Consider the following 23,486-nt stretch of genomic DNA (forward strand, 5'->3'; position numbering starts at 1 on the left):
AAGTAGCTGGAACTACAGGCGCGCACTACTACACCCGGCTAATTTTTGATTTATTGTAGAGATGAGATCTCGCCAAGTTGCCCAGGCAGGTCTCCAACCTGCAGGCTCAGGCAATCCACTCGCCTCAGCCTCGCAAAGTGCTGGGATTACAGGCTGAGCCACCAAGCCCGGCCTCTTGATTTATTATAGAGACAAGGATGGTCTCAAAGCTCTGAACTAAGACAATCCTCTCACCACAGCCTCCCAATGTGCTGGGATTGCAGGCGTGAGCCACTGTGCCTGGCCGAGTTTATGCTTTTAAACTTTAAGATTACTGAAGATATTCAAGCAGAGGTTGAATTTCTTATCTGAATTACTCTAGAGAGTATCACTGGACTGAGTAGGAATGTTTGAAGGAGAAAAATCAGCTAATTTTCCTGCTATCTCTCTTATACGCAGTTACTAGGAGTTCCAAGGCTTACCTGAAATGCTTGGCACACATATTCATACATACAAAATAACTAAGGATCTACTTTTCTACATTGAACAGTCACCTTACTTTTGAACCTAGAGCAAGGTCCTACCATCAGTCCAATGAGCTCCATAAAAAAAAAAACAAAAAAAAAAAACCCTCTATTGGTTAGTAATATCAATTCCTTGCCTCTCGTGCCCCCTTTCAAAGCTCAATAATGCTACAAATGGCAGTAGTTAATCTGAAATTCACCACCTATCTGAAACGTAAGCAGAAGCTATCATCTTCTCTCTTTTTTCTTGGTAATAACTGGAAGATCAATTATCACATGCTTACACTATGAGTGAATGACCTGGGTAACTTATACAGCCTTCTAGCTCTGCAAAAAATCTATGAAATATGTAAAGTGGCTAGACTGTTTCAATAGGCCCCTAAATGATAGCCCTAGCTCCAATTTTATTTCCCTAAAATCCTAGTTATAGAGCAACCAAAATAATCCTTCAAACCCAAACTGGATCATGTCACTGTCCTATTTCAATAAATATCAACAACAGCTAACATTTATAGAGCACTTATTACATGCCAGGCACACTACAGTTCACAAAATCTGAAGAGCTTTGAAGGCTGTTAGGAGATAATATTAAGGGCTAAAATAGAAAAGGATATTTAAAAACAGTTTCAAGGGTAACATTAAGCCTAGACACACATATGCTACCATAAGTATAGACAAGTTAGCAAAACACTGAACTTGATCATGATCAAAGGACAATTGTCAGTGAAATACATACCATAGCCTGCTCCTGTTAGATTTTAAATAAATTTTTTTTTGAGTTGGAGTCTCTCACTCTGTAGCCCAGGCTGGAATGCAGAGGCATGCTCATGGCCACCACAGCCTTGACCTGCTGGGCTCAGGCGATCCTTCTACCTTTGCCTTCCAAGTAGCTGGAGCTACAGGCATGCAGCACTACACCCAGCTAATTTTTTGACTTACTGTAGAGATGAGGTCTCACCAAGTTGCCCAGACTGGTCTCAAACCTGTGGGCTCAGGCAACCCTCTCACCTCGGCCTCCCAAAGTGCTGAGAGTATGGTGTGAGCCACTGTACCTGGCCTAGATTTTAAAGAATTTAATGCAATATCATCATATCTCTACCCTCACCACATGCCAAGTAAGAGTTTAGTTCTCAGCCTCCTCTTTTATTTTACCACTATATATTTTAGAAAATCCAAAGAATTTTACCAAATGTAAGTCCTACTTACCAAGTGCTCTTGCTACCGCCAGAAAAGGAATCTGGTCAATTACTGTGCTCCTTCTAACAGGTCCATTGTGAGTGAGCCGAGGCCGTTTCCAAACTACTCGATTTACCCCAGACTTGTTCATCACACTAGAAAAGAGTTCACATAAATACTCTGATTAAAAATAACAAAAAAGGTAACTCAGTGTGCCAAGGAATTAATAAAATAAAATTATATTATCACAAAATGGATTACCAGTTTCAGACAAAAAGGCACATAAGCCAAAATTCCTGGTCAGAGAGAAAATACCAAATAGAGTATACTAGATGAAGAGAATTTAGAGGTTACTCAAATAGGTCAGACAAAACTGAATGGATGAAATATAAAGAAAAATGAGTACAGATTCCATGTCAACAACAAAAAAAAATGAGTTAATGACAAAAACAACTGTGAGTTGGACGAAGGGCTTACATAATTGAAGAGGAATTAAACAGTGATAAAAGAAACTGAGAGTGGGTATGGTGGCTCATGCCTGTAATCCCAGCACTTTGGGAACCAAGGTCGGTGAATTACTTGAGCCCAAGAGTTCAAGACCAGCCTGGGGCAACACAGTAAAATCTTGTCTCTACAAAAAATAAAAAAATTAGCCAGACGTGGATGGTGCACGCCTGTAGTCCCAGCTACTTGGAGTGCTGAGGTGGAAGGATCACCTGAGCCCAGGAGGTCAAGGCTGCAGTGACCTGTGATCGTCATTATTCTGCCACTGCACTCCAGCTTGAGAGACAAACTGAGAACCCTGACTCAAAAATTAAAATTAAAAATAAAATAATCTATGAAACATAAGAGTTCAGATGAAAAGAGATGCCAACACTCTATCTCAATACCATCTTAAACCCTACTGTTATTTCTTAAACCTATTTCCCTAAAAGGTAAGGCTTAATACATGAGTAAGTATAGTAGCTGCTTCCAACATAAGTATACTAGGAACTCTCCTGATACTAAATACTCAAGGATAATATGGTCTCTGTGTTTCTAAGGAAGAAAATGACAAATAAAGGTATTGGTTGCAACACAAGTTTTAAATCTAGAATCAATAAAACAAAGCCATATTATAAATGATGCTGCTTTTACTGTACTCTCTGTTGTCCTGTATGATTGAAAGGTACATAAAAAGGAACAGCCTGACATGCAGAGAGCTGACAGAGCAGTAACAGAAGGCTAGAAAAACAGAACCCTGGCCAGTTGCCTAGGCTGGAACAGAGGGAAGTGAGGAAATAACTTATAATAAAATCGCTCAGTTTTCACAAAAAGATACCTGCTCCCAAATGGCAAACAGTATCTGTCCAACTGTCCAGATAGTATTTAGGTGATAAGGCAAAAGAACTCCTTGGGGAAAAAAATTATTAAAATCAAAAAATATATAATTTTAAAATTCAAGTACAATAACAAAGAATAGTGAAAAATAATATTTTTAAAGGAAGATTAATGAGAAGTAATCAGGTCTATCTATATAAAAAATTATAATAAACTCTCAGTTTAAGAAATTACAGTATTACTGGTAAACAGACGACAGACAGGGAAAAAACAGCCCAGAAAAGACTAAAAAAGACTAAAATATAAAATTCTATTTATAATTTGCAAACACACTCTCTGATATAGACTGACCTTCACAATCACAGGATCAAACAGACTAGAGTCTGAAGGGCAGTTCATCTAACTTTGAGGATATAGGGCAAGAAATACTGTAAGCCACCAGAGCAGCTTTGGGAATGGTATTTGGCGATGTTCAGTAATGATCCAGACAGACAGCAAGGAGACATTTTCTAGTCCCCAAGTGACAGCTCAGTTGTAAGTAAACAAGACAACATGGTCTAGGATGGGTAAGCTTCATACGCCACAGAAATGTTTTCTAATAGCACGTAACTATAGATAGCTTCCAACACAAGTCAAACTGTATGCATATGAGGAAGTCAAGGTCTGTGCTTCCAAATAGATTTGTAGAGTCCACTTTAAGTCTTCCCTATCAACATGCAGTTTCATTCAAGGGCCATTCTATAGTAAGTAATGTTGCCTTGCAGCAGAGTTGACATTCCACTTACCTTTTTGTTGTTGTTGTTGAGTTGGAGTCTCACTTTGTTGCCCAGACTAGAGTGCAGTGGCACGCTACCGGCCACCATGCCCAGCCCATTCCACTTATCTTAACTAGAGAAACAGTGTGAGGAGAGGGTAAACTAAAGGTCATCTTCCTACTGAAGAAGTGTGTTAGACCTGGTCAGCCTGCCACTCAATGAGGAAAACGTGTTATTTGTTCAAATGGCCACTAGTAGCCATCTAGAAAAAAAATATCAACTTGTATCCCTAACACACAGCTTAGATAGTAAGATCTCATCTCTACAAAAAAATTCAAACAATTAGCTGGGCATAGTGGCATGTGCCTGTAGTCCCAGCTACTTGGGAGGCTGAGGTAGAAGGACTGCCTGAGCCCAGGAGGAAAAGGCTGCAATGAGCTGTGATTGTGCCACTGCACACCAGCCTGGATGATAGGTGAGACACTGACTCAAAATAAATAAATAAACAGATAAATAAATAATAAAGTAACTGTAAAAGATAAACCATACAAGTACCAGGAAAGTGGTTCTCAAAATGTGGTTCAGAGTCCCCTGGGGGTATCAGACAAAACTTTTCAGGGCACCCACAAGGTCAAATTCTTTTTCTTAATAATACTGAGACTATGCTTATATAGTGGAGTTTTTGAGAGGCTGAATTACTGAATATATTGTATAATAGAAGAATCAATATTTAAAAGATCTGTATAACTCAGTGAACCAACGTATTTCAAACAATAAATGCATATATTATAAAATCATGCATGGGGGTACATCCTGTATCATTCTAACTATTTACATTCTGAAAAAGGCAAAACAATAGACAGTAAAAGACAAATGCTCACCAAGAGTAAGGAGAGGAGGGATGAACAGAGTGCAGAGGATTTTTAGGACAGTGAAACTACTCTGCACAATACTATAATAGTGGTTACACATAATTACGTATTGTCAAAACCCACAGAATATGCAGTACCCAGAGTGAACCCTAAAATAAACTATGGGCACTGAACAATGATGATATGTCAAAGTAGGTTCATCAAATATAATAAATATACCATTCCAGGCTGGGTGCAGTGGCTCAAGCCTATAATCCCTGCACTTTGGGAGGCCAAGGCGAGGATTGCTTGAGCTCAGGGCAAGATCAGCCTGGGCAACTTGGCAAGACCTCGTCTCTGCAATAAATCAAAAAAATTAGCTGGATGTGGTAGCACGCACCTGTAGTTCCAGCTACTTGGAAGGCTGAGGAGGATCGCTTTAGCCCAGCAGGTCGAGGCTATGGTGGCCGTGAGCATGCCACTGCACTCTACCCTGGGTGACAGTGTAAGACTCCAACTCAAAAATAAAAAAAATACCATTCTGGTGCACATGTTGACAATGGGGAATATTGTGTGACAGGGGTCAGAGGGGTGGGGAATGGGCAGGGAGTATATGGGAACTCTGGGTGTATCATTTAAATTTGTTGTGAATGCAAAAAAATTGCTAGGTGAGGTGGTGCCCACCTGTAGCTCCAGCTACTAGGAAGGCTGAGGCAGAAGGATTGCCTGAGCCCAGCAGGCCAAGGCTGCAGTGGCCATGAGCGTGCCACTACACTCCAGCCTGGGAGAGAGTAAGACTCTGACTCAAAGAAAAGATGTTCTTTATGTTAATACATAATGGGTTTATAATTGCTATTTTAAAAAAATTAACAAATGGGGTTCCTAAGGCCAAAAATATTTCTTTCTTCTTTTTTTCAAAACAGCATTAAAAAATGAGTGTATTTATCCATACTCAGCTCATAATAGAGCAAATGAGTGAACAGAATAATAATTCATGCTATTGCATGTTTAGTGAACTGGCAACAGAGAAAGGTAGTTGAAGAAAGGCAAAGGAGCTTTGTCTTCGAAGAACTAGAACCAAGGAGCTCCGTAATCATCCGGCATCCGTTCGATGTTGTATCTGTGGTTAGAAATGTACATGATAGGAACTCCAGGGATCTTCTGGATTCTTCTTTTAAGGTCCCGATCAACTGTGGCACAATGTAACACTTGTGCTGAGTTACTCTCTGTACTAGGCAGTCATCTGCATAGGTTCCTTTGTGTGTGCATGGTAATCGCTAAAATCTTGGATCCTTGGCGATCCTTAAAGCTACTCGGTACTTCTGCCTCAATTTCTCAATTTCAGCCATTACACAATCAGTTATACAAGGGATACACTGGGCATACAGACAGTGTATCATTGACTGGACTAAGTCCAGTTTGGCTTTAATGGAAAAGTTGATAATGTTGGTATCAGCAAGGATGTGGTATACTATATCAACAAGGATGTAGTATAATACCCAACTGTGTATTATACTAGAAGAATAAGCAGGAAGGGTGTTGGGGGACTTCTCTTTCCTTTAGTGTGCTGGGATCTTTCTTTTCTTTCTTTTGAGGCTTTAATCTATTAAGTCTTTAATCTTTAAGTCTCTGGTCTCTGAGACTAAGCATTCGCTTCATGGTCGCATACTTCCGCGTTTTCTTTTGTTTCCCCATACTCCCGCCGCACTCGGTTTCTTCCAAAAATATTTCTAACTATTGTACTTGAAGAAAGTATGGAAGACTTTATTAAAAAGTCTCACTGGGCCAAGTACAGTCCTTACATCTGTAATCCCAGCACTTTGGAAGGCTAAGGCAGGTGGATGGCTTGATCCCAGGAGCTCAAGACTAGACTAGCCTGGTCAACATACTGAAACCCCATCTCTACAAAAAATAAAAATAATTAGACAAGCGTGGTGGCGTGTGCCTGTGATCCCAACTATTCAGGATGCTGAGGTGGAATGATCAACTGAGCCGAGGAGGTCCAGCCTAGGTTACAGAGTGAGACCCTAACTCAAAAATAAAATAAAATAAATAAAATAAAATAAAATAAAATGTCTCACATCATGTACCGCACAAAGTCCAAAAGTCAAAACAGAAGAGACTGATAAATTTAACTACATTAAAAGAAACTTCCATATGGAAAAAAGTTCCAGGAGCATCATCAAAAGATAACTGTGAAAACAATATTTAAAACTCACACTGCATACATTAGACTAATTTCTTTAATGTATACATAGCTCCTACACATTGATGTGTAAAAAAGGCTAACAACAATTCCCCAAAAAGAGTTAAAAATATAAAAAGAAATACTATGCCAAAGAAATATAAATGGCTCTTAAACATTTCTTCTTCTTTTTTTTTTTTTTTGGTCGGAGTCTCACTCTGTTGCTCAGGCTGGTGGAGTGCAGTGGCACGCTCATGGTCACTGCAGCCTCGACCTGCTGTGCTCAGGTAAGCCTTCCGCCTCAGTCTTCCAAGTAGCTGGAACTACAGGCACGCGCCACTATGTCTGGCTAAATTTTTAATTTATTGAAGAGACAAGGTCTTGCCAAGTTGTCCAGGCTGGTCTCGAGCTTGTGGACTCAGGCAACCCTCTCACCTTGACCTCCCAAAGTGCTGGGATTACAGGCTTGAGCCACCGTGCTCAGCTAACATTTTTTTTTTTTTTAGTTGGAGTCTCACTCCATCACCTAGGATGAAGTACAGTGGCACTCATCTCAGCTTCCCAAAGTGCTGGGATTATAGACTTGAGCCACCATGCCCAACATACATTTTGTTTTTTTAGTTGGAGTATCACTCTGTCACCCAGGCTGGAGTGCAGTGGCACGCTCATGGTCACCACAACCTCAGCCTGCTGGGTTCAGGTGATCCTTTGGCCTCAGTCTTCCAAGTAGCTGGAACTACAGCATGTGCCACAGTGCCTGGCTAATTTTTTGATTTATTGTAGAGATGAGGTCTCACCAAGTTACCCAGGCTGGTCTCAAACCCATGGGCTCAGGCAATCCTCTCACCTCGGCCTCCCAAAGTGCTGGGATTATAGGTGTGAGCCACCACGTCCAGCCTACTTTTTTTTTTTTGAGTCGGAGTCTCACTCTGTCACCCAGGCTGTAGTGCTGTGGCCTCATCTCAGCTTCCCAAAGTGCTGGGATTATAGATGTGAGCCACCACATCCAGCTCTTAAACATGTTTTTTAAATGCAACAATTATACAAAAAAAATTAAAGTATCACTGAGGTCAGACTCAGTGGCTCACACCTTTATCCCAGTACTTTGGGAGGCTGAGGTGGGAGGATTCTTTTAGCCCAGGAATTCGAGACCAGCCTGGACAACACAGAGAGACCTCATATCTACAGAAAAAGTAAAAAGTACAAAAAGTTTTTTTTTTTTTTTAATTAGCCAGGTGTGGTAGCATGTGCTTGTAGTCCCAGCTACTCAGGACCAAGGCAGAAGGATCACCTGAGCCCAGGAGGTTGAGGCTGTGGTGAGCTGTGATGGTGTCACTGCACTCCAGCCTGGACAAACGAGTGAGATTCTAACCCCCAAAAATAAAATCCTTCAAGAGGAGACTAGTTAGATAAATGATGGCACATCTGTACATAGTACAGCCTCACATTCTATTTTATTGCATATGAATATCTCTCAGCCGGGCTCAGTGGCTCAGCCTGTAATCCCACGCTGAGGCTGAGGCTGAGGTGAGTGGATTGCCTGAACCCGCGGGTTCGAGACCCACCTGAGCAACTTGGCGAGACCTCATCTCTACAATAAATAAAAAAATCAGCCGGGTGTGGTAGCACGTGCCTGTTGCTCCGGCTACTTGGAAGGCTGAGGCGGAAGGATCGCCGGAGCCCAGTAGGTCGAAGCTGCGGTGGCCGGGAGTGGCCACTGCACTCCAGTCTAGGCAACAGAGTGAGACTCCAACTCAAAAAAAAAAAAAAGAATATCTCTCTTTTGAAGGACTCACAGTAATACTGGTTGCCTGAAAGTGTAAGGGAAACAGGAGGCCTGTAAGACAATAGTAAGTGGGAGACTTCTGTAGCTTGTCCTCTTTTTATCTTAACCAAATTTTAACCAAATGACTGTCACCACTTTTAAAAAATAAACATTTATATAATCTCATCACCCTAAGGGCTGCTCTGTCCAGAATCTGAAGGGCATTCTGATCAGCATTTATGTGAAAGCTTTCAATAATACCGTATATGTATTGTTCCTTGAGGATCATTGAAATATTTCCCTTTGAAGTCATTATCAGAAACAAAAGTCAGTTTATAATAATAAGATAAAGATGAATGCACAGGGGCACTACATCAGGAAAACTACACAACCCATAATACTAAGAAAGGACCTTCATTAAAAAGGAGAAGTAGACCAATTTGGTTAGTAAAGGATAAAAGGACTAAATAAAGCCAAGGGAAGAAAGACAAAACAGCAGAATGATTACCTCCCACCAAGTCCTTCGATTCGTTCTCTTTCCTTGGGAAGTTCTGGTTTATGGTCCTGTGTCACCTCCACAGCTCTGACAAAATCATCCTTTGGGTCATCCTGAATTCCAAGAACCACACCTGAGTCACCTACGTGAGCTACATACATCTTCATTCCGCGTATGATGACCACACTGGCAGTTGTCCCCGATGTGCTGGGAAGACCTGTCATAGTCTTTGGCCAATCCGCTGTAACAAGAAAGAAAATATTTTATTCTTCCAAGTATAAACATTAATACAGTGTCAGAATATAATTGGCAACATACCCTGAATTAGTGTGTAATCATTTTTTATTTTTTTGAGTGGAACTCTTACTCTGTCACACAGACTGAAGTCCAGTAGCATGATCATGGCTACCACAGCCTCAACCAGCTGAGCTCAGATGATCCTTCTGCCTCAGCCTTCCAAGAAGCTGACACTACAAGACACGCACCACCATGCCCAGCTAATTTATTTGATTTAATATAGAGACAAGGTCTCGCCAAACTGACCAAGCTGGTCTTGAACCCCTGGGCTCAGGTGGCCCTCTTGCCTCCACCTCCCACAGTGCTGAGATTATAGATGTGAGTCACTGTGCCTGGCTAGCATGTAAATATCTGAACTACCATAGGAAAAAATTTAAGAACAATATTCTGAAAACCACCCAAGAAGGATTTGTTAATCTATTAATCAATACATTAATAAGTTTTATAAATAATACAATTATAATACAACTACCAAACCCCTAAGAGAAATATATTACAGGATAGATGTACTACATCACATAACTCTTAGTCCTAACTACATTTAGAGGCAAGAATGTGTTAAGAGTTTTTATTTTTTACCTGAATCAGTTTTGAATCAAAAGTTTTGATATTTGATATCATTTAGCCACTTAGCAGCTATTTATTAATGTCTCTTCAAAAAGATTTTCTGAAAAGGTACTTTTTTTTTTAATAATAAAATTTATTTTATCACAGTTCTGAAGGCTGGGAAGCTTCAGATCAAGGTGCCAGCAGGTTTGGCTGTCTGGTGAGGGCTGCTCTCTGTTCCAAGATGACACCTTGTTGCTGCATCCTCTGGAGGGAAGAACACTGTCCTTATGATGGAATGCAGAGGGTGAAGCAAACTGAATGGCTGCAGAAACCTCTTTTTTTTTTTGCATTGGAGTCTCACTCTGTCGCCCAGGCTAGAGTACAGTGGCATGCTCCCAGCCACCACATCCTCAATCTGCTGGGCTCAGGCGATCCTTCCACCTCAGTCTTCCAAGTAGCTGGAACTACAGGCGTGTGCCACCAAGCTTGACTAATTTTTTTTTTTTAATTTATTGGAGAGACGAGGTCTCACCAAGTTGCCCAGGCTGATTGGTCTCAAACCCCTGAACTCAGGAAATCCTCTCATCTCTGCTTACCAAAGTGCTGGAATTACAGGCTTGAGCAACCGCAACCGGCCTGGTTTGTTTTTTGTTTGTTTTGTTTTTATAGAGACATGGTCTTGCTATGTCACCTAGGCTGGTCTGGAACTCCTGGGCTAAAGCAGGCAATCCTCCTGCCTCAGTCCCCAAAAGTGCTGGGATTACAGGCCTAAACCACCATGCCTGGTCTGATTTGTTTTTAAAATAGCAAGTTTGAATGTTCATAACTTAACATAATAACACTTTTGAGCACTCATTATATGCTAGCTTCTGTACTAAGAGCATCACATTATTACCTCAAATAATCGTAACACACTTATGAGACAGATACGATTATTCTCATTACTTTTATCTTGCAAATGAGGAAATCAATACTTTGAATAGTTAAGAAGCTTGCTTGAGATAATTCAAATACTAAGTGGCAGAACCTCCATATATTTATTTACAAACCCTGTACTGTTTAATGAAATTCATTATCATTCAATAATTCTGAATATTCTGTAACACTAAACAACTTATAGCTCATGATGGCAGAATTAGTCCAAACAATGACATTCTTCCCACCAAAATCCCATTGAAAGGACAGAATATAATTTTTTCTAAATTTTTATTTTACACATGGGTACAATTCAGGGTTAGGTATACAAATGGTCATTGTACAGGCAAAGTTTGGGCCTCCCTTTGGTCCCCACTTTACCTGCTTTGAGATCTGATGCCCTTATTGATGAAGTGTGCTCCCTTTCCCTCCCCTGGCAGTTTCTCACTACTGCCAATCCCTCTTACACTATTATGATAACTGCAGAATATAAACATTAGAAAAAGCCCACTGCAATCATGAAACACATGAAAAGATCACAGGTAAATTTAAGGAATTTCTGAAAATTTAGACAAATAGAATTATGTTGAGAAAAAAAATCAGAATGCAGTCTTGTAATCCAACATAAGCAACAAGAACAGCCAGTAATAAGGCAATTAAATGAGCTTTCCCTGGAAAGTTCAAGAGGCAGTGGTAAAGGCTGAGGGCAGAGATGGATGGAGGGAGGCTGGTGTATTAATTTCTAAACTGCAGGAGCTAGGTTAGTGCCTAAACTTTGCACAGTAAGGTAAAATGTTTTAGTGCCTAAGGTGTTGCTAACTATAATATCTCTCTGTTAAGGCAAGCTGAAGCTCCACTGATGGGTATAATAGGTTCTCAAAGGTGGAAGGAAAAGAAATGGGGCCTTAAAAAAACTGGGCAAGGTCCCAGACGTATCCACAAAGATCTCTTTTTCAATATTATGTACCCTGAAAATATAACTTCTGAACCCTAAAGTAATATGCATCTACCATTACAAGCCACAGATGAAATCCATGCTACAGAATGCCCTGTCACTCAAAGCCCCTACATGGAGTATATGACATAATGACCTTCACAATTGCTGAGAGAAACCAGGACGGATACTAATGTTGATCAAGATATATAGATATACATATTGTGTTTGTGTGTCGACAGCCAAGTATTCAGTTATCTGATATAGAAATAAATGAGTTAATACATTTAAAGCCACAATAAATGTTTATCGTAATTATGACCATTATTTAAGAAAAAACAGCTTGGTACTGGTACAAGAACAGGCATATAGACCAATGAAACAGAATAGAGATTCCAGAAGCAAAACCTCAATTTCTCAGACAACTCATCTTCGACAAAGCCTCCATCACCAACCACTGGGGAGAGAAGAATCTATTCTGTAAATGGTGCTAGGAAAACTGGCTGACCACATGCAGAAGATTAAATCAACTCTAAATGGATCAAAGACCTAAACGTAAAACCTCCAAGTATAAGAACCTTAGAAAATGCAGGAGACACCCTTATGGACATTGGAACTGGCAACCAATTCCTGATCAAAACCCCAAGTGCCCTAGCCATAAGAAGTAAGATAGACAAGTGGGACCTATCAAACTGACAAGCTTCTGCAAAACCGAAGAAACCATTCAGAGAGCGGGGAGACAGCCCACAGACTGGGAAAAAATACTTGCCAACTGTCTATCTGACACAGGCCTACCATCTAGGATCTACGAAGAACTCAAATGTGCCGTAAAAAAAACAAACAAGCAGCCCAATACAAAGTGAGCAAAACATGTGAATAGACACTTCTCAAAAGAAGACATACAAGCAGCCAACAGATAATGAAAAGATGCTCAGCCTCACTAGTCATCAAAGAAATGCAAATTAAAACTACATTGAGATACCACCTAACTCCAGTCAGAATGGCCATCATCAATAACTCAAAAAACAACAGATGCTGGAGAGGATGCAGCAAAAAGGGAACACTTTTACACTGTTGGTGGGAGTGTAAACTAGTACAGCCTCTGTGGAAAACAGTGTGGTGATTCCTAAAAGACCTAAAAATAGACCTTCCATACAACCCTGCAATCCCCCTACTGGGAATATACCCGGAGGAACTCAAATCACTCTATGAAAAAGATACCTACACACATATGTTTATCGCAGTATTGTTCACAATAGCAAGAACATGGAACCAACCGTGCTGACCGTCAAAAGAGGACTGGATAAAAAATTGTGGTACATATACACAATGGAAAATTACGCAGCCATAAAGAATGACAAAATCATGAACTTCACAGCAACCTGGATGGACTTAGAGTCTATAATACTGAGTGATCTATCACAGAAACAAAAAGCTGAGCATCACACGTTCTTACTTATAAGTGGACCTTGAACAATTATCATAATACTATAAGAAGAAGATTGGCAGTAGCAGGAAACTGCCAGGGGTTGGGGGGGATTGCATGATTGGCAGTAGTGTGAATCTGCCAGGGGAGGGGGTGCACACTTTATCGACAAGGGAACGGGGTACCTGCTTAATGAGCATTTGAATACCTAATCCTGAACTGTACCCCTCATCTTTAAAATAAAAGAATTAAAAGAAAAAAAATGCAAACAGATCACACACCATGATCAAGGGATCACAGGGATGCAAGAATGGCTCAAAATGCACAAATGTGATACATCACATTAACAGAATGAAGGATAAAAATTATATGATAACTTCAATAGATATAGAAAAAGCATTTGACAAAACTCAACATATCCTTTCATAAGAAAAACTTTTTTTTTTATATAGGAGTCTCATTCTGTCGCCCAGGCTGAAGTGCAGTGGCATGTTCATGGCTACCACAGTCTCGACCTGCTGGGCTCAGACAATCCCTCCGCCTCAGTCTTCCAAGTAGCCAGAACTACAGGTGCGTGGAACAATGCCCAGCTAATTTTTTTATTTATTGTAGAGATGAGGTCTTGTCAAGTTGCCCAGGCTGGTCTCAAACCCATGGGCTCAGGCCATCCTCTTGCCTTGGACTCCCAAAGTGCTAGGATTAAAGGTATTGAGCCACTGTGCCCAGCCACCTGTTTTTTTTTTTTTTTTAAGAGCCTTATAGTTTCAAGTCTTACATTTCAGCCTCTAACCCATTTCCACTTCATTTCGGTGTATGGTGTAAGATAAGGGTGCTGGCCAGACACACTGGCTCACAATTATAATCCTGAAAATTCCTATGACATTTTCACAGAAATAGGAAAAAAAAAAAACCTAAATTTCATATGGAACCAAAAAAAGATCCCAAACAGCCAATTCATTCTTGAGAAATAATAACAAATCTGAAGTCATCACACTTCCTGATTTGAAACAACATTACAAAACTATAATCTTCAAAATAGCATGGTACTGGCACAAATATATACCAATGGAACAGAAAATAGAGCCTTTTAGAAATAAACCCACACATTTACAGTCAATTAATCTCTGAGAGGGACCCTAAAGAATACTCAGTGAGGAAAAGACATTCTCCTCAACAAACTGCGTTCGGCTGAGTGCAGTGGCTCACACCTATAATTCCAGCACTTTGGAAGGCTGAGGTAAGAAGACTGCTTGAGCCCAGGATTTTGAGACCAGTGTGGACAGCATAGCAAGACCTCATCTCTACAAAAAACTGCGCACACACAGAAAGTTAGCCAGGCATGGTGACATGTGCCTGTAGTCTCAGCTACTTGGGAGGCTGAGGCAAAAGGCTCGCCTAAACCCAGGAGGTCAAGGCTCGAGTGAGCCATCATCATGCCACTGCACCCTAGTCTGGGAGAAAGAGTAACACCCCAACTCAAATAAATAAATAAATAAAATGCTGTCAGAAAAACTAGATATCCACCTGCCAAAAAAAAAGACATTGCATCCTTATGTTTGTTTTTTGTTTTGGGTTGTTTTTTCTTTTTTTTTTTTTTGAGTAGGAGTCTCACTCTGTCACCCAGGTTGGAGTGCAGTGACATGCTCACGGCCACCGCAGCCTCGACCTACTGGGCTTAGGTGATCCTTCCAACTCAGCCTTCCAAGCAGCTGGAATCGACAGGCATGTGCCACCATACTTGGCTGATTTTATGATTTATTGTAGAGATGAGGTCTCGCCATGTTGCTCAGGCTGGTCTCGAATCCCTGATCTCAGGCAATTCTCTCGCCTCCTCCTCCCAAAGTGCTGGGATTACAGGCTTTAGCCACCACACCTGGCTAAATCTGTAGCTTACTTTAGTTAGTATGGGCATTTTAAGAATTTGGCCGGGCTTGATGACTCAGCCTGTAATCCCAGCACTTTGGGAGGCTGAGGCTAGTGGATTGCCTGAGCCTACGGGTTCGAGACAGCCCAGACAACTTGGAGAGATCTCATCTCTACGATAAATCAAAAATTAGCCAGGTGTGGTAGCGTGCACCTGTAGTTCTGGCTACTTGGAAGGCTGAGGCGGAAGGACTGTCTGAGCCCAGCAGGCCAATGCCAGGGTGGCTGTGAGCATGCCACTGCACTCCAGCCTGGGCCACAGAGACCCCAACTCAAAAAAAAAAAATTATTATTCCAAATAAACTTTAGAAGCAACTTGCAAAATTAAAAAACAAACTCTCTTGAGATTCTGATTGAAACTGCACTACCTTTATATATTAAGGAATTGATATATTTGTAACATTGCCTTCCTTAATTACAGTATTTTTTGTTTGAAAGATTAAAATGTAAAGTAGGAAGCAAAAAATACTGTAATCTTTTTTTAAATGACTTATGACTAAGAATATATTAAAAGATAGTATCAGTGTAAAAAAAATCACCTAGCGGGCACAATGTGCACAGGTGTGGGTGGTTGATAACTTAAGGCTCAAATCAAAAACTATTTGTACCCCCATGGCTATCAAAATAAATAAATAACAAATAGAACCCCCAAAATAAAATAAAAGACAATATTAGAGAGCATATGAACTCTGACTTAAGAAAAGTATTCTTAGACAAGAAAATATGCAAAGCATAAAGGCAAAAATTAACAAATTTTAATACTCCTAATCACGATATTAAGAGTTCTTACAGAATTCTAATTCTTGGCTGGGCAGAGTGGCTTATGCCTTTAATTCCAGCACTTTGGGAGGCCAAGGCATGGTTGCTTGACCACAGGAGTTCAAGACCAGCCTAAGCAACAAAGTGAGACCTCATTTTTACAAAATAAAGAATTATAATTCTTGCAAGGATACTTCTAAGACTTCATTTTTCTTCAGTCAATAGTGCATAATCCACCAAATCCCATCACTCTTAAATATATTATCTAGTTTCTACAAACAAGGGAATTCTCCTTCATAACTACAATTAAACACTCAAAATTAGGAAGTTAATATTGATAACGTACTATCATCTAACCCACAAACCCATTTAAATTTCACTGATTATCCTAACATGCTTTATATATTCTTAATAAAAGAAAACATCCAGGATTTCTTGTTATATTTATTTATTAAGTTTCTTTAGTCTTCTCCAATATGAAAACAATACTTCAGTGTTTTTTTGATGCTTCTAAGGAGTACTAAGCCAGTCATCTCAAGAATATGGGCTGGGCACAGTGGCTTGCACCCATAATCAAGAAAAATTAGCCAGGCCTGATGGTACATGCCTGTAATTCCAACTGCTTGAAAGGCTGAGGAGGAGGGATTGCCTGAGCCCAGCAGGTTGACGTTGCAGTGGCCATTAGCGTGTCACTGCACTCTAGCCTGGAAAGCAGAATGAGACTCCGACTCAAAAAAAAAAAAAAAAAAAAAAGATACGTCTACCCAGAACCTGTTAGCGTGACCTTATTTGGAAAGAGGGTCTTTGAAGATGTAATTAGGTTAAGAACCTTAAAAAGAGATCATCCTGAATTAGAGTGGATACTAAATCCAAAGACAAGTGCCCTTAAAAAAGAAGAGGAGAGAAGACACAGAGGAGAAGGTGATATAAAGATTAAGGCAGAGATTTTTCTCTACAAGCCAAGAAATGCCAAGGGTTGCTGGCAGCTAGGAGACAGGCATGGAACAGATTCTCCCTCAGAGTATCCAAAAAGGAACCAGCCCTACCAACAACTTGATTTCAGACTTCTGGCCTCCAGAACCTTAAAAACAATAAATTCCTGTTGTTTCAAGTCACCCAGTTTTTGGTACTTTCTTGCAACCCTAGAAAATTAACATAATTCTGTTCCTCAAATTTTCTCCCACTAGTTTCAGCATTCACTGATGTTTCTTGGCTAAATTAATTATTATACTGGTTACCAAATGTGAGTTTGTTTTGTTTTGCTTTGTTTTTTGAGTAGGAGTCTCACTTTGTCGCCCAGGCTAGAGGTCAGTGCCACACTCACGGACACCACAGCTTCAACCTGCTGGGCTCAGGCGATCCTTCCGCCTCAGCCTTCCAAGTAGCTGGAGCCACAGGAATGTACCACCCTGCCCATAATAATAATTTTTTTTATTATTATTTATTGTAAAGATGAGGTCTTGCCAAGTTGCCAAGGCTGGTCTCGAACTCGTGGGTTCAGGCAATCCTCTCATCTCGGTCTCCCAAAATGTGGTTACAGGCGTGAGCCACCGCGCCTGGCCCAAATGTGATTTTTTAATTCTATCGTTCTTTCTACATCAGTGGTCATTCTACTGCAAAGAAAAGCTTTACATCAGCTTTATTTGTAATAGCCAAAACAGACAACCCAGAAATCTATCACCAGGTCAATGATAAAAAAAATTGTGATACTTGGCAATAAAAAGGAATGAACTATTGCTATATGCAACAACATGGAGGCATCTTAAAATAATTATGCTGAGTAAAAGAAGGAAAACAAAATAATTATGCTGAGAAAAGTAATTGTACATACTGTAAGATTCCATTTACATTCATGCACTGCATAATCACATTTTGGTGAATAATGGACCACATATACGTTGGTGCTCCCATAAGATAATAGAACAAAAAATTTCTATTGCCTAGTGACATCATAGCCATTTCAACATTGTAGTGCAATGTATTGACTATGTTTAGATACACAAACACTACTGTTGTAAAACTGCCTACAGCAGGCATGTCCAAACCAGACCAGGAAAGCTAGTAATATGGCCCCACAAAATCTTTTAAAACCATGTGATTTTTGGCATTTATTTTCTTTGTGACCCCATGTATAGTTCCATTTTTAAAGTTCATAATCACGCTTTATTCATGACATTACTTTTTGGCAGCACATACATTTATTAGCAACTATTCTGAATTATGAAGCACACGAACAGCAAAGTTTGAACAAACATTTCTGACAAGCACCTTGAGAACTCACTAAGAATTGCAACCACTTCCATTGAACCAGACATTGATAGATTAGTTTTATAAAAACAAGGTCAGCAATCCCTTCAGGTCCCCTCCCACTGTGGGAGTTTTTCTATCCTCTTAGTAAATCCTGCTTTCTCCAAATAAAATATAAAATAAATAAAAATTTTAAAAGGTCAAATTTCCCACCAATTTTATAATTTAAAATTTTCAAAAATAAAAGTCTTATGTATATACACTAACTATATTATATAATTTATGTGTGGCCCAAGACAATTCCTCTTTACTCATTGCAGCCCAGGGAAGCCAAAAGGTTGGACACATCTGGCCTTCAGTATTCAGTATAGTAACATATTGCATAGGTGTGTAGCCTAGGAACAACAGGCCATAGCATACAGCCTAGGTGTGTAGCAGCTGATACCATCTGGATTTTGTGTAAGCACGCTCTACAATGCTGGCACAACACAAAATTTCCTAATAACACATTTCTCAGAACAAATCCCTGTCATTAAGCAATCCATGACTGTATTTAAAATTCTTGGAAAGCAAAATAATCTGTAGGACAGAAACCACCTCAGTGGTTGTCTAGGAATGGAGATTGGGGAATGTGGGAGAGAGTAATTATAAATGGTCACAAGAAAGTTTGGGGGGGTGACAGACATTTATAACCTTGACTGCTATGATGATTTGACAGGCATATATGCACACAAGCCAAAACTTATCAAACAGCACACTTTAAATATGTACCATTTATTGGATGTCAACTATACCTGTAAAAAGTTGCTTTAAAAAAAATAGCAATGTGTAGCCACTGACTACATGTGTACTGTAGTAAATTGGACTGGACCCATATATATAAAGGACAAAAGCAAAATTAGAGGGACCTAATAGGGAAAAGCAAAACCATATACCTTTTAGAAGAGTGCATACAGTATCTTAAAAAGCATGAACTATAAATAAAATGATTAATAAAACTACTTTAAATGTAAAACTTTGGGCACAGTAGTAGCTCAATCCTGTAATCTCAGCACTCTGGGAGGCCGAGGCGAGAGGATTGCCTGAACCCAGGGGTTTGAGACCAGCCTGGGCAACTTGATGAGACCTCATCTTTACAATATATCAAATCGTTAGTCAGGTGTGGTAGTACACACCTGTAATTCCAGCTATTTGAAAGGCTGAGGTGGAAGATCACCTGAGCTTAACAAGTTGATGCTGAGGTGGCCATGAGCATGCCACTGCACCCTAGCTTGGGCGACAGAGGAGACTCTGGCTCAATAAATAAGCAAGCAAATAAATAAATAAATCTAAAATCTTTTGTTCATTAATAAACATCACAAAGTGAACAGACAAACTAAAAACTGGAAACTGGAAACTAAAAACTGCTACCACTATAACAAATAATTAGTATCTAAAATACATAAAGAACTTCTATAAATCAGCAAGAAAACAACTCAATATTAACACTGGCAAAAAAACTAGAAGATATTTCATAAAGAGAAAACACAGAAGTGTTCTAAATAAACATGATACAATGTTGGGAGGCCAGGGCAGGAGCACCACTTGAGCCTGGCAGTTCAAGACCAGCCTGGGCAACATAGTAAGATCCCATCTCTACAAAAAAATAAAAATAATTTTTAAAAAAGTAACCAGGTGTGGTGGCAAGCACCTGTAGTCCCAGCTACCCAGGAGGCTGCTGCAGGAGGATCCCTTAAGCCTAGGAGTTCAAAGCTGCGGTGGGCTATGATCATGCCACTGTACTCTAACCTGGGTGACAGAGCAAGATCTGTCTCAAAGAAAAAAAAAAAGATAAAGTGATCAATCTCATTAGTAATCAAGGAAATGAAAATTAAAATCACAATGAGATATAATTTCATATCCACTAGTCTAACATAAAATGCAGTCTGACAACCTTTAAATACTGGCAAAAAGGTAGAGGAACTATACTCTCCTACACTTCTTCAGGGGAGTAAATGGGTACAAATACTTTGGAAAGGAATTTGGTAACATCTAAGTCCAACACGTACACATCCTATGACCCAACAATTAATTGTCCTATTAGTACACTACAGCAGGGTCAGCAAACCTTTTCTATAAAGGACCAGAGAACTATTTGTGGCCTTGCAAAACATATAGTCTCTGTCACAACTACTCAACTCTGCTATTGAAGCATACTAGTAGTTACAGACAATATATGATCATGGCAGTGCGCCAATAAATGATCATGGCAGTACGCTAATAAAATTTTATTTGCAAAAACTAGTGATGGCCCAGTTTGGCCTATATAGGCTTTAGTCTGCCAAACCCTAACTCAGAGAAACCTTCACACGTGTGAATGACAAAAAAGACACATACAAAAATATTCCAACATCAGTATTTTTACTTATAGTTGAAAAACTAAGTCCCAAGCTCATTCACTGCATGTTTATACTACCCATAAGTGAAAACGAACAAACTAGAGCAACATGTATCAACACGAAGAAATCTCATACAATACTGAACCAAAAAAGCAAAATGCAGAATACAGAAAATCCCCCCTTATCTACAGGGGATATGCTCCAAGATCCCCAGTGGATAAAACTTCAGATAGCACCAAACCCTACATATACTATGTTTTTTCTACACATATATACCCCTGATAAAATTTAATTTATAAATTAGACACAGTAAGAAGTTAATAAGTAACATAATAAAATGGAACAATTATAAAATGCCAGCATCACTACTCTTGCTCTTTGGAGCCATTATTAAGTAAAGAAAGGGTCACCTGAACACAAGCATGGCAATACTGTAACAGTTGATCTAATAATCAATAAATGAGATGTTACTGAATGACTAACAAGCTACTGACTCACAGACAGGAAGCACATAGGCAAATATACACTACACAAGGAATGATTAAGTCTCCAGTCTGACAGAGTGGGATGGCATGAGTTTTCTTTACTTTTTTTTTTGAGTTGGCGCCTCACTGTTGCCCAGGCTGAAGTGCAGTGACATGGCTCATGTCACCGCAGCCCTGACCTGCTGGGCTTAGGAGATCCTTCTACCTCAGCCTTCCAAGTAGCTGGAACCACAGACATGCACCACCACAACCGGCTAATTTTTTGATTTATTGTAGAGGAAAGGTCTCATCAAGTTGCCAAGGCTGGGCTTGAACCCCTGGACTCAGGCAATCCTCTCGTCTCTGCCTCCCAAAGTGCTGAGATTTCATCATACTACTGACAACAGCACACAAGTTAAAACATATGAACTAGCCGGGCTCGGTGGCTCAGCCTGTAATCCCGCACCTTGGGAGGCTGAGGTGAGTAGATTGCCTGAGCCTGCGGGTTTGAGACCCGCCTGGGCAACTTGGTGAGACGTCATCTCTACAATAAATAAAAAAATTAGCCGGGCGTGATAGCACACGCCTGTAGTTCCTGCTACTTGGAAAGCTGAGCGGAAGGATCCGCCGGAGCCCAGCAGGTAGAGACTGCGGTGGCCAGGAGTAGCCACTGCACTCCAGTCTGGGCGACAGAGTGAGACTCCAACTCAAAAAAAACAAAAACAAAAACATATGAACTGTTTCTTTCTGGAGTTTTCCATTTACTATTGTGAGGTTGAACAAGGATAATAAATAGCAGAAAGCAAAACCAATATAAGGGGGAAAGACTACCTACATGTTATTTGTAAGTTACAAGTTGCAAGTTATAAAAAACATGCACAATGTACTATATTTTGGTTAGAGATACTCAGTGAAATAATGGGGAGTGAAAAGGATGTGATACAAAACAGTTAGGAAAGGGACTTCATATGAGTAATGTTTTATTTTTAAATTGGGTTATGAGGGGTGTTTATTACATCATTCCCTATACCTTTTTGTACTTATGAAATATTTCATAATATAGTTCAAAGATTAAAAGAAATATATTTCTATTTGCATAAAGTAGAACCCAGTTACAATTTAAGTTGCTTCTCTTTTCACTAAATTATATCAATTCTGGAGACTACCTAATATTGATCAAAAATAATGACTGATCAATGAAAATGGAAAAAATAAATTTGAATTTGAATATATGGCATATTACTTCTCCAGAAGTTTTATGTGATTTATGAGAAGGTGAAGGTGATTTATGAGATTTATGAGAAGGTGAAGGTCCTCGATAGTAAGAAAAAATGAGAAGAACCAAACTAAAATAAAGATACAGGTTTCAAATTCTCTAATTTAAGAGATTTCTTCAAATTCAGATTTCTTTCCAACCCCTTTCCCCTCTTGCCCCCATCCCTCCCCTTCAGTTTCTTTCCATTTTAAATTCAAATATAAAAAGTATTAGCCAGTCAGGTGTGGTAGCTCACACCTGTAATCCCAACACTTTGGGAGGCCAATGAGAGAACTGCCTGAGTCCAGGAGTTCAAGATCAGCCCAGGCAACTTGGCAAGACCTCGTCTCTACAATAAATCAAAAAAATTAGTCCAGCGTGGTGGCTCATGCCTGTGGTTTCAGCTACTTGAGAAGCTGATATGGAAGGATCACCTGAACCCAGCAGATCAAGGCTGCAGTGCAGTTTGCCACTGCACTCCAGCCTGGATAACAGAGTGAGACTCCTACTCAAAAAAAGGAAAGAAGGAAGGAGGGAGGGAGGGAGGAAGAGAGAGAGAGAGAAGGAGAGAGAGAGAAAGAAAGAGAGAGAGAGAGAGAAAGAAAGAAAAAGAAAGAAAGAAAGAAAGAAAGAAAGAAAGAAAGAAAGAAAGAAAGAAAGAAAGAAAGAAAGAAAGAAAGAAAGAAAAAGTATCTGTCAAACCTAGAACCCAAAATTTAGGTTAAGACTAACTTCTTTATAATTCTTTTGGTCATACTCTTTTAAAATGAATGCTCTCATCTTCAATCCAAATTAACAAATTAAACTTCTGCATTTCATATTCCTTTACAAATTCTGTGGCTAATTACAAAGACTCACAGAGATCACACTTTACTTTCAAACTGTTTTTTAGATGGCAAGTATAATAAAAGAACAGTAAACTCATATATGTGAATATACATAAATGAAAGATGTACTAAGCCTTATGATCAAGAATAAAAATAAAAGAGAAAAATTACTTTTTAAAAAACAATAGCCAGGCACGGTGGCTTATGCCTATAATCCCAGCACTTTGGGAGGCTGAGGTGAGAGGACTGTCTGAGCCCACAGGTTTGAGACTAGCCTGGGCAACTTGGAGACCTCATCTCTACAATAAATAAGTAAAAGATTAGTTGGGCCACGGTGGCATGCACCTGTAGTTCCAGCTACTTGGAAGGCTGGGGCGGAAGGATCACCTGAGCCAGCAGGTGGCCATAAGTATGCCACTGTACTCCAGCCTGGGCGACAGAGTGAGACTCCAACTCAAAAA

The 23,486-nt window shown here is 39.8% G+C and overlaps 1 protein-coding gene and 1 pseudogene across 1 annotated transcript in view; both read right to left on the reverse strand.

Moving 5' to 3' along the window:
- The window catches only part of PPM1D (protein phosphatase, Mg2+/Mn2+ dependent 1D), a 61,856-nt gene that overhangs the window by 32,185 nt on the left and 6,185 nt on the right, over positions 1-23,486 (reverse strand). The window contains exons 2-3 of the mRNA XM_008071913.1: positions 9,064-9,292; positions 1,710-1,834 (exon numbers count right to left, since the gene is read on the reverse strand). Of these exons, the coding sequence (XP_008070104.1) occupies positions 1,710-1,834; positions 9,064-9,292 (354 nt within the window). The remainder of the gene's footprint in view (positions 1-1,709; positions 1,835-9,063; positions 9,293-23,486) is intronic.
- Positions 5,677-6,300, reverse strand: LOC110596858 (annotated as a pseudogene).

This window comes from Carlito syrichta, unplaced genomic scaffold, assembly GCF_000164805.1.
Source record: "Carlito syrichta isolate Samal-C Ts95f unplaced genomic scaffold, Tarsius_syrichta-2.0.1 Scaffold314790, whole genome shotgun sequence".
In the NCBI taxonomy this organism is placed as follows: domain Eukaryota; kingdom Metazoa; phylum Chordata; class Mammalia; order Primates; family Tarsiidae; genus Carlito; species Carlito syrichta.